The sequence below is a fragment of the Equus caballus genome, chromosome 11, assembly GCF_041296265.1.
Source record: "Equus caballus isolate H_3958 breed thoroughbred chromosome 11, TB-T2T, whole genome shotgun sequence".
Classification (NCBI taxonomy): domain Eukaryota; kingdom Metazoa; phylum Chordata; class Mammalia; order Perissodactyla; family Equidae; genus Equus; species Equus caballus.
In genome coordinates this window covers 22,546,525-22,563,411 of record NC_091694.1, presented here as the reverse complement: position 1 = coordinate 22,563,411, position 16,887 = coordinate 22,546,525, and the positions used below count along the sequence as shown (strand labels likewise).

Here is a 16,887-nt window from a genome sequence, read left to right as displayed (position 1 = left end):
ACCCTAACTAGCCAGAAGGGTAACTTCATAAGGATGAACAGCAAGGCTGTCTGTTTTCTTCCTCTGCCATTCTCGCTCACCTTCAGTTGCAGATACGGTGTTAGAAGAGGCTTTAATGAGTTTGTTTCAGTGATGATTCAAAAGTCCTGTTATCTGTCCCTCAGCCCTAGGGGCAGTTAGGGAGGCATTGGTCAAGGCAATTTCCTAAAACTAGAGCACACATTTTTCCATTTAGCAAGTGGCTGTTTAGTGCAAGGAGCTATTTGCTGCGATAGTATGAAAAGGAAGATACAAAGAATATCTTCTCTCTATATAAAGGAGAATATGGTCAAAACGTATTCTCTGCCCTCTAGGACCTTACAACAGGACTAGATTGTCTTGTAGAGTCTGACCTGGTCTAAAACTTAGGACTTTCATTTATGGAAGGGATAAAAGTTCCAAGATAGGGAGGGAGTTTTTGTTTTGTGTCTTAAGAAATTGCGACCTGTGTCTTCCTCCTGCAGAATCACTGGAAAATTCCTTTGAAAAATACGCGGACCCGGTTTCTGGTCCAATCTCCCTCCCCTGGGAGATTCTCAGGCTCTCCTTAGGTACACTATTATTCTGATCCCCATTTCACTAGTGTCTGTCTGGATGCAGTACAGGCACCCCAACGGACTCCCTGAAGCCTCTGCCAATGGGGGCTTACACCCTCTTTCCTCTGGCCCCACAGTACACAGCAGCCCAGAAAACAGCTTCCAGCAGACTATATTCTGGAGCTGTCTGTCCTCGCTCCTCCCCCTGAACGTGCAAGCCCTGGGCAGTATGGGGTCGGCCCCTATCTTTTATTAAACTGGAGTGACTGTACACAAACGGACCCTCCCCCTCTCCGCACTCCCAGGCTGCAAAGATTTTATGCCTTCTTTTCAGCACTAGCTAAAATCTAACAAGAAGGTCTGAATCCCACAGGGTTCTTCCTACTCTCTAGTTTGGTTTTATTTTAAGCCCAACAGCCTAGCTCCACATCCCTCTTTCGCAGCTTCTTTATTTCCCTCAAGCCGGAAGCACCGGACCGCCATTGAGCACAACACTCTCGGAACTCAAAAAGGCAACCTCAGCAGGGGGCAAATAGAACGAGTTTGGGCAAGAAACCCGTCATCACACCCTGCGCTCCCATAGGCCCAAGCCACTCCACGCTGGGTGAGGCGCTCTTAGAGTCTGGTGCAACCCAGATTGGAGCCTGAGGGGACCTCTTGTGGACATGCCCGGAAATGCACTCGAGAGGAACGTGAAAGAAAATCAATACACTAAGGCACTCCAAAGAAAGCCCCATGAACCCCTACAGGCTCCTCCCCGCTCCTCCCTCGAAGATCCGCCTCCATCCTGCACTTCGGCTGTTGATTTCTTTCCCCTTTGTTGACTCGGCCATCGGCCCGCCGGGCCTGGCGTTTCCCAGAAGGCCTAGCGCCGGGAAGGGGTTTGCAGCTGCTCCGTCATCGTGCGGCCCGACGCGAGCGAGCCCGCGCTCGTGTGCATCCCGGCTCAGTTCCTGGTCTCTGGTGCGAGCGTTCACTGGAGGCCCCGGCCTCGGTCTCCGGACTAGGCCGCGACCCCGGGTGCCATGAAGCAGGAGGGCTCGGCGCGGCGCCGCGGCGCGGACAAGGCAAAGCCGCCGCCCGGCGGAGGGGAACAAGAACCACCGCCGCCCCCGGCCCCCCAGGACGTGGAGATGAAAGAGGAGGCGGCGACGGGTGGCGCGTCAACGGGGGAGGCCGACGGCAAGGCAGCGGCGGCGGCGGCTGAGCACTCCCAGAGAGAGCTGGACACTGTCACCTTGGAGGGTACGAGAGCCCGGGCCGGGGACGTGCCGTGATCACGGGTGACAGCGCCCCGGTGATGCAGCCTCCACCATCCCCGCTTCCTTAGGATCACCGCTAGTGCCCGCCTCCGCTACCCGGACACTCCCGACCCCAGACCCAATAACAACCTCTCCAGGCTCGGGACTCCTCCCTTCACACACACCCCCTCCCCTGACCTGGGGTTGCAACTAGAACTAGGTCTCGCTGGGTCTGTAGACTCCCTCTTCTAAGCTCTCCCCTCTGACCGATATATGATTGATCCCTCTAGAAACCAGTGGTTGTGCGTATTTGTGTGTGTAGAGGGAGCCAGGATGACGCAGAATACTGGCCCCTGAGTTCTGAGAGTGTACAAGAAGTTTCCGTTGTCTTGGTTACCTTTAACAAACTCCCCTAAAAGAACCATTTCTACTTAGTGTCTTGCTTCCTTATTTCTCTAATTACGGTGCCCAAACGACCCCTTTGCTTTTTTCCTCTGCTTTCAAGCTCTTACTCCTACTGTTTCTAAACGGTTTAAACACATACACACTTTCAACTTTTTGTCATCGTTCTTTGAATTCCCAATACTCACCTTGGACCTAAACTATATACCAGTCCCGCCGTTTCTTTTCTCCCAGGTGTCCGTTCCCAGTTTTCTAGCGTTCTCTTGTTCCTCCGAGTTCTTATGTCACTCTTCCTGCTTAGAGCATCCTGCCCACATTTGGAGTGGGTAAAGTGAGAGCTTCCCAACGTCCCCCTGGGGCTGTTTTCCCGGTTCTGGATCAAGTGGGACCTGACTGTTGGGTTTTCTCTCTACTTAGCTGTATGAGAAACTAGCTCAAAGACATTGAGATAAGCAAAGCTATGCTTCTGGATGGCGCTTTTGAGGATGTGATAGTGTTGACTGCATCAGCTCTTCCTCTAAAGTTGGGCCACAGGATCATATCTAATAAAGAGCCTTTTACCTAAAATAACGTCGGCCAGTGGCAAAGGTGCCACTCAGCATTACTTACTGCGTATGTGCGTAGGTTTCTTTTAAACACTTCATTTTCTATTATAAAGTCACTCATGTTCATTTTAGAAATTTTGGAAAATATGAGAAGTCTTAAGTAGCAGGGAAAAAAATCAACCATGGTTAACATTTTTTCCTGTGAAATTCTCCTGTGCTTTCTCATAATTGAGATTGAGTTATCTACAGTTTGGAACAAGGCATAACTGAATACAGATGATTTTGTGTGTTTTCATTTAACATATCCATAAACCTAGTGAGCATTCAGTTTATTCCAGAGACATTTATTGAATACCTGATGTAGTGGTTAAGATTACAAGTTCTGGAATTAGTTTCTTGATCTTTGTAAATGAGAGTAATAGTACCTACTTCACTGGGTTGTTGTGAAGATTAAAATGCATAGAACTGTGCTTAGTACGTGGTGAACACATAGTAAACCCTCTGTAAATATTAGCTCTTATTATTCTATCATTAATGTGACCCAGGCATCCTGTGCCAAGTTTACACAGGTAGCTAAGAAGCTACCAATTGACTGCATCCCTTTATTCTTGAACATCTGTTTCCGGTTTCTTCCTATTGTAAATAGCTTTGTGACAGTCATCTTTGTGCCCGTTTTTGATTTACTTTTATAAGTATTTCTTCAGTATAGATTCTCTATATGGCTGAATCAAAAGGGTGAATGTTTTTAACGTTGGTAAGTGTTGTCCAGAAAAGCTGTTCCGGTTTACATTATACCAGCAGAAATGTCCTGTTGGCCCCTGTACTCTGTTATTTTAAAAATATTACTAATTTATTAGTTGAAAAATGTTTCTATTTGCACTTATTCGAATCCCAGTGAAATATGTTTTTCCTATCTGTTACTTGTTTGTCTTTCCTCTTTTTGTATTGTCTGTGTTCATTTTTATTTGTCTTAACCATTTATACAAGCTCTTTGTAGAATAAGAATATGAATCTTTGGTCACATTTGTTGCAAATAGTTTTCTTTTTTTTACACAGTTACTCAGAAGGATTTTTTTTTTTTGAGGAAGATTAGCCCTGAGCTAACTTCTGCCAATCCTCCTCTTTTTGCTGAGGAAGACTGGCCCTGAGCTAACATCTGTGCCTATCTTCCTCTACTTTATACGTGGGACACCTGCCACAGCATGGCTTGCCAAGCGGTGCCATGTCCGCACCCAGGATCCGAACCTGCAAGCTCCCCCACCACGGGCCGCCGAAGCGGAATGTGCACACTTAACCGCTGCGCCACTGGGCCAACCCCCAGAAGGATTTTTTATGAACTTGAGGTCATCAGTCTTTTGTGTGTGGGGGGGCCGATTTCTCCCATTGTCTGCATTTAGAAAGTCTTTTCCTATTTAGAAATGTGATAAATCTTCCTGTGTTTGCTTTGTTTCTCATCGTTTTTTCCTTTCTTCCTCTTTCTGTCACTCTCTACCCCTTCCCCCACCCCCTCTTTATTTTTTGTTGTCTCTTTTTCTTTTTTTTAAATGAAAGGTGTAGTAGCTCTTTTCTTCCATTTTGGTAGGTAGTGTTCTTGTTTTGGTGAGGAAGATTGACCCTGAGCTAACATCTGTTGCCAGTCTTCCCCACCCCACCCCCTTTTTTTTTCTCCCCAAAGCCCCAATACATAGTTGTAGATCCTAGTTGTAAGTCATTCTGGTTCTTCTATGTGGGATGTGCCATAGCATGGCTTGATGAGCGGTGTGTAGGTCCACACCCATGATCCAAACTGGTGAACCCTGGGCTGCTGAGGCAGAGCAGGCAAACTTAACCATTTGGCCATGGGGCCAGCCCCTTAATTATGTCTTAAAGTCAATCTATGGAATCCATAAGTATTGCTTAACTTATTAGGGCAAAAGAGGTGATTGGCTACATCCTGCCCCTTTGTAAGAGGCTCTCTAGGGCTACTTGCCTGGAGTGATGGGAGAGTGGGAAGACTTGGAAGTAACTTTTTTCCTCCTCTGGTACTCCACAGACATCAAGGAGCATGTGAAACAGCTGGAGAAAGCAGTTTCGGGCAAGGAGCCTCGATTTGTGCTGAGGGCCCTGCGGATGCTGCCTTCCACATCACGCCGCCTCAACCACTATGTTCTGTATAAGGCTGTGCATGGTTTCTTCACCTCAAATAATGCCACTCGAGACTTCTTGCTACCCTTCTTGGAAGAGGTAGGTGGGTCAAGCCGGCATAAAGGGGCTTTGACTTAAAGAGGACTTGATCTCGGACCCGCGGGATATAGTTGTTTCCCATCCTAAAGACCTGTCTTATTACCTGCAGTAGCAGAGTAGTGAAGCAAAGTAGCCCATTTTGTTACTCATCTGCCCACTAACAAGGGAGCCATCCTTCTGCCCTGTAGTGTCATTCTTCTGAGTCAGGGAAAGGAGCTGGGAATCAGGACCCTTCCAGCCAAACTCATTTCACACTGCCCCCCAGCATGGACCCTCTCCTCCAGTTAGGTGACATCTCCCTTGCTCTAGGAGGCGGTGCCACTTCCTCTTTGCCTCCAAAGCTTCACCGTGGAGGATATATAGAATAGTGGTTAAGAGCACAGGTTTTGGAGATATAGTTGAATTTGAATCCAAACTCTACCATTTGGTACTTGTGAGACTTGGGCAATGACCTGACCTCCTTGTGCCTCCTTTTCTTCATTTGTTAAATGTGATAAACAGATCTGAGAGGCTTGCGGGGAGTGGGATAAAGCTGTTAGAACAGTGCCTGGCACAAAGTGCATGCCACTGAAGTTAATCTGATGGTGGTAGTGGCCTCCGCACCAGGAGAGACCTCTCCTTTTCCTTTCTGCTGTAAAATCCTCCGTATCATTCATGGTATAGTCCAGGTCCTGCCCAAACTTCATTGACCCTTCCACCACCTTTCTCTCTCTAAAACCCCATATGTTACAGTCTGTTCCATAGATGTAAAAACTCAGGGGCTGGCCCGGTGGCGTAGCTTGGCAAGCCATGCTGTGGTAGGCGTCCCACATAGAAAGTAGAGGAAGATGGGCCTGGATGTTAGCTGAGGGCCAGGCTTCCTCAGCAAAAAGAGGAGGACTGGCAGTAGTTAGCTCAGGGCTAATCTTCCTCAAAAAAAAAAAAGAGAACATAGATGTAAAAACTCAGAAAATCCTTTAAGGTGGAACAAGGCAGAGTTTATTGTCTGGAAAGGGGAAAGCACCATCCTCCAACCCCACCGGGAATAGTTTTAACCTTGACTTTTCTAAATTCATCCAACATGATCACTTTTGGAGCTAACTGTAACACATTATTCCGGTTTTGGTGACTAGATCTGAAAAGAAATACGGTGTATATGTCAATTTCCTCTTTTCCCACCAAAAAAAATTTTGTCTCATTAGTGTGTTTTTTGTTTTTTGGTTTTTTTTTGTGAGGAAGATTGACCCTGAGCTAACATCTGTGCCAATCTTCCTCTTTTTTTTTTTCTCCCCAGAGCTCCAGTACATAGTTGTATTTCCTAATTGTAGGTCATTCTAGTTCTTCTATGTAGAATGCCACCACAGCATGCCTTGATGAATGCTGTGTATGTCTGTGCCCAGGATCTGAACTGGTGAACCCCGGGCTGCAAAAGCAGAGTGCGTGAACTTAACCACTCAGCCATGGGGCCGGCCCTTTGTCTCATTATTCTTGATCTCGTCGCTAGAATTGTATCTCCTCATTAAACCGTATCTGATAGAATTTGCAGTGGTTCCAGGTATGGTAATTTAATCTCTCTCCTTAGATTGTAGGCTCTTTGAGGGATCCTTAGGTCATCTCTTCTGTGCCCATCATCTTCTGTGAAGATGTCTGTTATACTACCGTAACCCCTTATTGTAGGTATTGTATTACCAGCCTCCTTGACTTCCTTCGGGAAGAGATTGTGTCGTCTTTATTTTGTATCCCCAGCATCTAGAAAAATCTTGGCACATCGCAGGCACTCAATAAATATTTGTTAAAATATGTAAGTGTTCACTAAATTCTGATTGACCTGACTGAGCTTTTCCGTGGTAACTCACATCCTCTCCCAGCCCATGGACACAGAAGCCGATTTACAGTTCCGTCCTCGAACAGGAAAAGCTGCGTCGGTGCCCCTCCTCCCCGAGGTGGAAGCCTATCTCCAGCTCCTCATGGTCATCTTCCTGATGAGCAGCAGGCGCTACAAAGAGGTACCAGGGCCAGTGCCGGCGGTTGGCATGCCCCAGGCGGTGCGAGGGGTTTGCGGGGGGGCCGTCTCTAGCGAAGAAATGGGGATATCGCTGGGTTACTGACTATCCCCCGGGCTTCCCCCGTGTGAGAATGCGCCTGACCCCACATCCTGGGAAGCCCCTCAACTCCTGCATGGGCACCGTGGGAAAGGGCTGGCAGTGGCCACTCTACCTGTCTGTGGTGCAGGCCAGCATAGTGGATTCTTTGGGGGAAAGTAGGGGATTTGGAGACAGAAAGACCTGGGTTCAGGTCCCAGCTGTACCTTAGGCAATTTAATTTCTCCTAGCTGTATATAAAATGGGAAAACACTGTCCACCTTACAAGATTATCATTAGTACTAAATAAAGTAATATGTTTAAAACTACTTAGCGTGATGAGCTGCACATAGGAAGCTCTCACAATGCTTTAATAAATGGCAGCTGCTGTTATGGGACTGCACGCCTCCCTTTTGGATACTACACTTCCGCCACTCCCTCCAGCTGGGGCCAACTTCTTTGTCAGTCACAGCCACTGTCCCAAGCACACACTCAAGAAATGACGGGTCCCACTCCTCAGTTCCATATTTTGTTTTTCCCTTGCGTTGCCAACTGGTTGGTTTTTGTTTTGTTTTGTTTTAGATGTGATTGAACCCGCTTTAAAGTGTACAGTTCAGTGGTTTTTGGTAAATTCACAAAGTTGTGCAACCATCATCACTATCTAATTCCAGAACATTTTCATCACCCCAAAAGAAACACCGTACCTGTTAGTAGTCACTCCTCATTCTCCCCTCACCCCAAGGCCTGGCAACCACTAATCTACTTTCTCTCTCAGGGACTTACCCTATTCTGGACATTTTGTATAAGTGAAATTATATAACGTGTGGCCTTTTGTGTCTAGCTTCTTTCACTTAGCCTAATGTTTTCCAGGTTTATCCGTGTTGTAGCATTTATCTGTACTCTATTCCTTTTTATGGATGAATAATATTCCATTGTATGGATATGCCACATTTTATTTATCCCTTCATCAGGTGAGGGACACTGGGTTGTTTGTAGTTTTTGGTTGTTATGAATAATGCTGCTGTGGACATTTGTGTACAGATTTTTGTGTGAACGTGTTTTCACTTCTTTAGGATATATACCTAGGAGGGAAATTGCTGGCTCATGTGATAGCTCCATGTTTAACTTGTTGAGGCACTGCCGCTTGATTCTCTGTTGGCTGCCTCCCTAGGCACAGAAGATCTCTGATGACCTGATGCAGAAGATCAGCACTCAGAACCGCCGGGCCCTGGACCTCGTGGCAGCAAAGTGTTACTATTATCATGCCCGGGTCTATGAGTTCCTGGACAAGCTGGATGTGGTGCGCAGGTACCGGTGGCCAAGGTGTCTCGCACGGCCCTGGGGTCAGAGATGTGCTCAGTCACTACCACAGAGCTGTGTACTTGCAGAGAGAGTTAAGCTGTTAGATAAAAGGTGCCCAGCAGAAAATTGGGGTAATGGTTAACATGCCCTGGGCCATGGAGGGGTTGAGAGAGGGACTGATACTAGATGAGGAAACGGAAATAACCACCAGGCTGTATGAACTGCCCCAGGCTCTCCTCACCCCACCTCAAGGGAAGACATTGGTAGGTCAAGGGTAGAAGGACAGGCTGGAAAACATTTCACTCCTCTGCTGAAAACCTGCAGTGCCTTACCCCTTCCCTCAGAGAAAAGCCAAAGTCCTCATGACAGCTTATAAGGCCTGACTTGATCCAGCCCCTGTTCCTGCCTCCTTGACTGTATCTCCCACTGCTCCCCCAGCTCTCTCTCAGCCACATTGGCCTCCTTGCTCTTCCTTGGCATCCAGGCACACACTGCCTTACAGTCTTTGTGCTGGCTCTTCCCTCTGCCACAAATCCTCCTCTCCCTACCTCCTTCAAGCCTTTGCTTAACTGTTACTTTTTCAGTGAGTCCTGTGCTGACCAAGCTGTTTAAAATCACCCCCATCCTCCTCACCTCCTGTGGTCTCCGTTGCACTTACCCTCATGTCTCCATAGCCCCTACCACCTTCTGTCATGCGACATAATACACTGCTTATCATGATTATTGTCTGGTTCCCCCACTAGAATGCTAGTCCCCTGAGAGCAGAGTTTTGTCATTCTTTGTGCACCTAGAATAGTCACACATTTAGTGAATAACCAGAAAAGCAGTTTGTATCACTTTTTAAGGAGTTGAGAGAATGGAGAGGTCAGAGGCAGTTCAAAGAGTTGTGATTTGAGGCCTTTGGCGTCTTTTTTCTTTCCTTCTTGAAGCTTCTTGCATGCTCGGCTCCGCACAGCCACGCTTCGGCATGATGCGGATGGGCAGGCCACCCTGCTGAACCTCCTGCTGCGGAACTACCTGCACTACAGCTTGTACGACCAGGCCGAGAAGCTGGTGTCCAAGTCCGTGTTCCCCGAGCAGGCCAACAACAACGAGTGGGCAAGGTACCTCTACTACACAGGTGAGCAGGGGCCCAACCCCAAGTCAGAGGTTGGCTCGCTTGGTACACGTTTTCTGAAAATGTGGTGCGCTTGGTGCTTGAGGCCCGTTTGGCACTCTGGTTTACAGGGGGTTTGGATGACACCCTTCTCTTGATCCACTCTCCTCTTCTCTGCGCCCAGGGCGAATCAAAGCCATCCAGCTGGAGTACTCAGAGGCCCGGAGAACAATGACCAATGCCCTTCGCAAGGCTCCTCAGCACACAGCTGTCGGCTTCAAACAGACGGTGAGCTGCAGTTCTCGTCCCTTCGCCACTTACTCACCTGCTACCACGGTAGTTGTTTCCCTATAGGAGGGACCAGGGAAAGTTTCCTTCATCTTCATTAGCTGAAAGGTTGCATCAGATGTCTGGGCACAGCATTGTTCAGAGCACTTCGAGCAGACACAACCTGCACCTCTAGCAGTTCATGTTCAGCATATTCTCCTTGATAGATGGGTTTGGAATATTCCTCATTCCCCAGCACTTCTTACAGTCCTTCCAGGCATGGGCCTGGATTGTGTTGATAAACTCCAGGCTCTTACCTGGTCCCTCACATGCCTGTTAGGGAGCAATGTTGTCTGTGGCTAGGGAACCCAGAAAATCTCCCTAAGGCTGACTGACTCAGGCGGAGATAAACCTTGGCCACCTAAGAGCTGTCAGTCACAACATATTTTTTGAGTGCTGATCTTGATATTAGGCATTGTGAGGGATAGAAAAGAAGGATGAGAAATGGTATTTGCCTTTGAAGAAATAGAAGAAGAACACTGACTCAAAGTTTGTGTAAAGTCACAGAGCCTGGTAGCCAGAATTTGGACCCAACTTGCCCAACTACCAACCTCTGCTCCTACCTGATGCGACATCCACCTCCTAGAGCCCTTGCCTAGAGCACAGGCTGCAAGGATGGGTCAGTGTGGTGGGAGATTTGGTTCGTTTCCGTTCAGCAGTTCAGAAAAAGCCAGATTTGGTTTTGGTCAAATAATTAAAGAGATCTTACAGAAAAAAGTTAAATTTGATCTGATTTTTGAAAGATGGGTGGGATTTTCACAGAAAAGAACAGCTTTTCAGACACAAAGGTACATGTTCAAGATGTTAGATTGCTTAGAATATAAGGCACACACTAAAGTTTCTTCTAAAAATACAAATAATTAACATATAGACTGTGTCAGGTACCAGAGGAGAGGCATTGTGGGGTAAAGCAGTGTTTTCAAACCAGATTTTACTGTGGATGCGTAAGATTTCAAAATTTTCTGTGGTGGAGCCAGGTGGCAGAAAGGAGCGGAGGGAGCTGGACTGAAGTCTTTGGCCCATGGCCTGTTGGTAAGGGAGCTGGGAAAGAGATGGCTTGGCTGCTTGAGAGGAGAAGAAGCAGAGTTGGGGGAACTTTGCACCCAGAGAGACTTAAGTAATAGGTGGTGGGCCAAGGCCTTCGAGGAGACAGGAAGGAATGGGATAAAAAGAGCACACGTGGAGAAGCTAGCTTTAGGTATAAATGGGAAGGGTGAGAATGGTGAAGAGAGACATAAAGAGGAGTCCACAGTGGAACCCTTCAAAAGCTTATCTGTCCAGAGTAAAGTCCACATTCTCTCCTTGGGTGATCTTATTTCTTTCATAGCTCAACTCTTCCCCTCCGTGGTGCTTCACCGAAGTCTGTTACTGATTGTCTTGGTCTGCTCGGGCTGCCATAACAAGGCACCACAGACTGGGTAGCTTAAACAACAGAATTTTATTTTGTGACAGTTCTGAAGGCTAGCAGTCCAAGATCAGGGTGTCAGTACAGTTGGTTTCTTCTGAGGGCCTCTCTTTTGCTTGTTGATGGCCGTCTTCTTCCAGTGTCTTCAATGGTCTTCCTTCTGTGCGTGTCTGTGTCCTAATTTCTTCTTATAAGGACACCAGTCATGTGGGATTGGGGCCCACTCATATGACTTCCTTTTACCTTAATTACCTTTTTCAAGGCCCTATCTCCAAATATAGTCACATTGTGAGGTACTGGAGGGTTAGGAACTTGAATGTATGAATTTGGGGGTTCACAGAGCACCAGACCTACAAATCCAACTTCCCACCGCACATCTCTTTATAGATAGTCCCTCACACTCAGCTTGTCCAGAACAAACCCCCCTGGGCGCCCCTCACCAGTCCTTCCTCCTGCTCTTGGGATCCTTGGGATCGTCTCAGACTCCTCTCCCCCTCCTTCCCCGTCACTGAGTCATCTGTTGATTTGCCTCCATGTCTTTTGTATTTGCCTCCTCTCTCATATTGCCAGTGCCCTTGTTCGAGCCACTAACATTTCTTGTTCCACACAACTGCCTGCCTAAGCAGAGCTCAAGGCCTGTCTTTGCCTTGCCCAGGACGCTTGCATTGCTCTCCACTGCCTGCCCAGTAGAGTGTCCTAAGTCTTGTGAGGTGGACAGGCCAGGGAGTATTGTTGTTATGCCCATTTTAGGGATGAGGAAACCAAGGACTCAGTTGCCCAGCGTTTCCTAGCTGATGAATGGAGACTAGACCTCAGCATTCTGTCACCATCTCTGAAACCAGCCTGGCATTCAAGACTGCATGTCCCCAGACTGGCCCCAGTCATCCTTCCTGATAGCCCCCATACTCCCTCGAGGAGTGTCCTCGCACTTGCCTGCCTCTGTTCCAGCCTGTTCCCTTGACTGAAATGTTCTCCCTCCTTTTTCTGCTTTTTCAGAATCCTTAAGGCACATATTAACATGGGTTTCTCCTCACTCACAGATTACTCCAAGGACAGGGCAGCCTCGTGGGTGTATGTGGTGGGGTGAAGAGCCCTTGCCCAGATAGGGGCATGATCACCCACCACCCATTTTAATCCCTCACCTCCCTCGTGACACTTGCTGTTGGGTGATTCAGCTGTCTGTGTTCTGTCGCCCCTACTTTGTGGGAAGCTCCTTAATTGCTGGGCATTGTCCCCTCCGCTGTAGTTTTCCTTACACGGCGCTGTATCCACGGTAGGCACTATTCAGAAATACCGCACGGTTTTATGGAGGGAGGAAGGGCCCGATTTTCCAGCCAACTTTCTACGTCCATACACAGCTCGTTCACCGAGGTTCTGCCAGGCTCCTTTCCTCTGCTTCTGCCTCTACCCAGATAACTAGTTCTACACGTTGTTCACCTCCTCTCCTCCAGAAACATCCGTGTCCTTAACCGGCATCTTTGACTGACTTTCCATTCCATTCCCCAGGCCTCTAGGCCCTGTTCCCTCACCATTTCTGAGCCACAGAGCCTGCCCAACTGGCCTATACTTCAGAGCGTTGCCCTTTCAGAGTGGTGTGTGCACTGACTGGCCAAATGAAATGAAGCTTAGGGCTGAGTGCCTGGCTCCAAAGGCGGGGTTTCAATTCCGTGCCCAGCACAGGTGTTGAGGGCTTTTTCCTCTCTCCGTGGGCCTAATCACAGTGCCACTTTCCCCATTTCTCAGTATGTCTGACTGAATCGAAGCCCCGTTTCATTCTCTTCCACCTGGTGGAGCTCCTTGCCCACTGCGTTCCTGTGTCACACTCTGCCAGGTGCACAAGCTTCTTATTGTGGTGGAGCTGTTGCTGGGAGAGATCCCGGACCGGCTACAGTTCCGTCAGCCATCCCTCAAGCGTTCGCTCATGCCCTACTTCCTTCTGACCCAAGGTAAGGCTGGTCCCCCTCCTGGAGCCTGCCGGACCCTCTGGCACTGTGGCCTCTTTGATGTGTATACCCATTTGCATCATCTAATCCACTCCTTGCCCCCCTGCAGCTGTCAGGACAGGAAACCTAGCCAAGTTCAACCAGGTCCTGGATCAGTTTGGGGAGAAGTTTCAGGCAGATGGGACCTATACCCTCATCATCCGACTGCGGCACAACGTCATTAAGACAGGTATGGGTCAGGCTCTGAGGAGCCCCTGGGAGAGCAGGACCTAGACTAGGCTTCTCTAGGGGACGGGGACAACCCTGTGGGTGCCCGTGGGCAGGTAAGGGTCTGTGCCCACCCTGCTCACCCCATCACTGCTTCCTCTTCAGGTGTGCGCATGATCAGCCTCTCCTATTCCCGAATCTCCCTGGCCGACATCGCCCAGAAGCTGCAGCTGGACAGCCCAGAGGATGCAGAGTTCATTGTTGCCAAGGTGGGGCTGGTTCAGGCACCGCAGTGGCCCAGGTTGTTCCTGCCTTAGTTCAGGGGTGGGAGTGGATGGAGATTGGCCACGGAGGGGGTGGGTGAAGCGGTGGCATAGCCCTTTCAGGGAGTGCTGGTCCTGCAGTGACACTCAGAAGTTGCCGGAGAGAGACAGAGTGTGTGAGTGTGTAAGAGTAGAAGGAGGATGAAGGGATGGGACAAGAAGGTCTAGGACGTAGAAGATGGGCTTTCTGGTGACTTTTCCTCCCTTGGGGACCTGCAGGCCATCCGGGATGGCGTCATTGAGGCCAGCATCAACCACGAGAAGGGCTACGTCCAGTCCAAGGAGATGATTGATATCTATTCCACCCGGGAGCCCCAGCTCGCCTTCCACCAGCGCATCTCCTTCTGCCTAGATATCCACAACATGTCCGTCAAGGTGAGACGCCCTTGGCTGCAGAGGCGAGCTTGGCAGCAGCACGCCCCTCCCTCCACACCTGGAGATTCCTCGGAGAAGATGGGCTTGGTTTGGGCCGGGTTCCCAGCCCATCTCTGTAAAATCATTGAATGGCAGGGCAGGGGGCCCAGAGGGGGCAAAGCACTTTGCTTGTGGGACCTTCACAACACCTTCTGTTGCTTTTAAAGGATCTGGTTGCCAGGGAGGACCAGACAGGGATTCTGGGTGCAGGGTTCTAGATTTGTGTCCAAATTTGAGGCATTTACCTTCTCTGAGCCTCTTTCCCACTCTGTGAAGCTGAGAGTGAGACATGACCTGCCCTGCCTGCTTCGCAGGGTCAACGAGATTGAATGAGATCACTGTGTTAGGGCACTTAGGAAGTCTAAACTGTGTGGAAGGTAGGGCTGGGGTCTAGTTCCGCAAAAGGCTATTAAGTCCTTATGTCAGGCACTGAATTAGGTGGTGTTACTGTTTGGCGGCCGAACTTTTTCCTGGTCTCCTTCCCCCAGGAAACCAGGGATATTGCTGCCTTGCGTAAAATCAGCCAAATGCCGTGCTCCACAGGCCACACGAGGCCCTTTGTGATCGGTGCCCAGGCCTCTAGCCTCACTTCCCACGACCGCTCCCCCTACTCTCTTCCTGCTTTCTCATCCTCCTCTCCGCCACTGAACCCAGCCAGGCCTTTTCACAAGTTGACTCCTCTCCTGGAATGCCTTTCCTCCGTTCCCATTACTAGTCCATTCTTCCTCCTTTTTCTCCTCAGTGCAGTGCCCCTCCCAGCCCTATAGAGAGAGTTGGTCATTTATACCTCCAGATCCTCCTAATTCTGTTTTTTAGTATTTACCACTTGGTGGTGTAATAATTAGTTTCCATGCCTGGCTCCCCCACTAGACTAAATTGGAGAGTGAATAACCTATCTTAGTCATATCTAATGCCTGGTACACAGAAGGAGCACAATAAATGTTAAGTTGATGCCTCCTCTTCATCTTGCTCCCGTCTCTGCTATGCTTCAGGCCATGAGGTTTCCTCCCAAATCGTACAACAAGGACTTGGAGTCTGCAGAGGTAAGCTGCCTTCTTCTTTGAGTGAGACTGAAAGCAGAGAGGGAAGAGGGGAGTTTCTGGAAGATCGGGGCCAGCTCCGAAGCTTTGGTAGCCCCTGACCTTGGGATGGGCCAGGCTGGGTGAAGCACTGAGGGAGCGAGCCCGGCTGGTCCTCAGCAGCCCGGCCCTCCCCACCCCCTTCCCCAGGAGCGGCGGGAGCGAGAGCAGCAGGACTTGGAGTTTGCCAAGGAGATGGCGGAGGATGATGACGACAGCTTCCCTTGAGCTGGGGGGCTGGGGAGGGGTGGGCGAATGGGGATTGGCTCGTTATCTTCCCCCTTCGGGGTCCCTTGCCCAGGGAACTGGCCCCTTTTTCCACACACGGCTCACAGACTGCATACATGCAGGGGCTGAGGGGTGCAGGGAACCAGCCACCCCCACCTCACCCCAGGGCCCCTCCCCAGCCGGTGACGTAGCACACAGTGGGCAGGAGGGCGGGCAGGCGGCCTCCCCAGGGCAGGGTCCTGGTTAGTGATGTGGGCAGCGAGATGGGGGGAGTAGCCCTGTGCTCTCCTCCAGGGAGTAGGGGACTGGAATTGGGACATGTGTTGGGTTGTACGTTTTTTGAAGCTTCAGTTATGATTTTTAAACAATAAAAAGTTCTCCAAAGCTTTTTGTGCACCAGTTAATGATTATGCTTTGCTCTCAAACCTGCAGTATTGACAGCGTCAGATTTTTTTTCCTGGTCTTAGAGTACTAGCCCCAGGTGCAATCTCAGGGCCTGATGTGGCTGCAGATGAGGAGGAAGCTGAGGGCAGGGGAAGAGACGCTGAGCTGGGAGCAGCGGGGCCTGAGTTTACTCCGTTTCATATCTAACCGGCTCTCAAACATTGGGCAAGTCACTAAACCTCGGGCTCCTTTCCCACATCTGTCAAGTAAAGGATTAGGCTTAGTGACCTCTGGCTCTAAAATTAGGAATCTAGGGGGCCAGCCCCATGGCCGAGTGGTTAAGTTCACGCGCTCTACTTTGATGGCCCAGGGTTTCACCAGTTCCAATCCTGGGAGCAGACATGGCACCACTCATCAAACCTTGCTGAAGTGGCATCCCACATGCCCTAACTAGAAGGACCCACAACTAAAAATACACAACTATGTACTGGGGAGCTTTGGGAGAAAAAGGAAAAATAAAAAATCTTAAAATTAGGAGTCTAGATTTATAGAGGATCAAAGAAAAGGGAAGAGTCTGACCTTTAGGTGAGGTTCGCAGAGGAGAGAATATTCTGATGAGGCTGCAGCAGGTGGAGAGCAGGGTTTTGCCCAGTTGACCCTTATGGAATGGGGGATGGGCTCCTTCCCGAGAACAGAGTTGGGGTCAGGCAGGAAGGGGCTCCCTGAGGGGGCTTCATGGTGGGATGGTGGGAAAATGCACCTGCCCAGGTCTCAAGAGTCTCCCAGACACCAACAGTGATGCTCCCCATATTGGGTCATTGGAAGTATTCATGTGTTCTCCGGCTGGCACCTGGGATGTCGCCGTGCTCATACTCTTTATTGCTGCCGAACTCTGATCTGAACGATGCCTTGTGGGTTTCTGCCTCTCCTGTCCTGCAGTGCTCTGCTTTCCAGCTTGCTAATTTCTACACAGCCTCCAGGCTTCCTGCCGCACAGTGATCTAAGCCCCTGGCTTTTGGACCTCGCTTGATAATCAAATGCTTCTCTTAGGAGGTAGTTGGTGTGAAAGCCTTATCTGCCCAACTAGTTTGTAAGTTCTTAAAGAGCGTGGGGCATTTGTGTCCTCCCGGGGC

The 16,887-nt window shown here is 49.4% G+C and overlaps 1 protein-coding gene across 1 annotated transcript; it reads left to right on the top strand.

Annotated features, from left to right (window-relative positions):
* Window positions 1-1,280: 1,280 nt before the first annotated feature.
* On the top strand, window positions 1,281-15,754 carry PSMD3 (proteasome 26S subunit, non-ATPase 3). Its single transcript, XM_001918070.6, has 12 exons — window positions 1,281-1,820; window positions 4,796-4,986; window positions 6,834-6,971; window positions 8,218-8,354; window positions 9,278-9,468; window positions 9,629-9,732; window positions 13,008-13,122; window positions 13,229-13,348; window positions 13,492-13,595; window positions 13,869-14,024; window positions 15,056-15,106; window positions 15,293-15,754. The coding sequence occupies exons 1-12, from the start codon at window positions 1,601-1,603 to the stop codon at window positions 15,368-15,370; spliced, it is 1,605 nt and encodes a 534-aa protein (XP_001918105.3). The 5' UTR covers window positions 1,281-1,600; the 3' UTR covers window positions 15,371-15,754.
* Window positions 15,755-16,887: the final 1,133 nt, after the last annotated feature.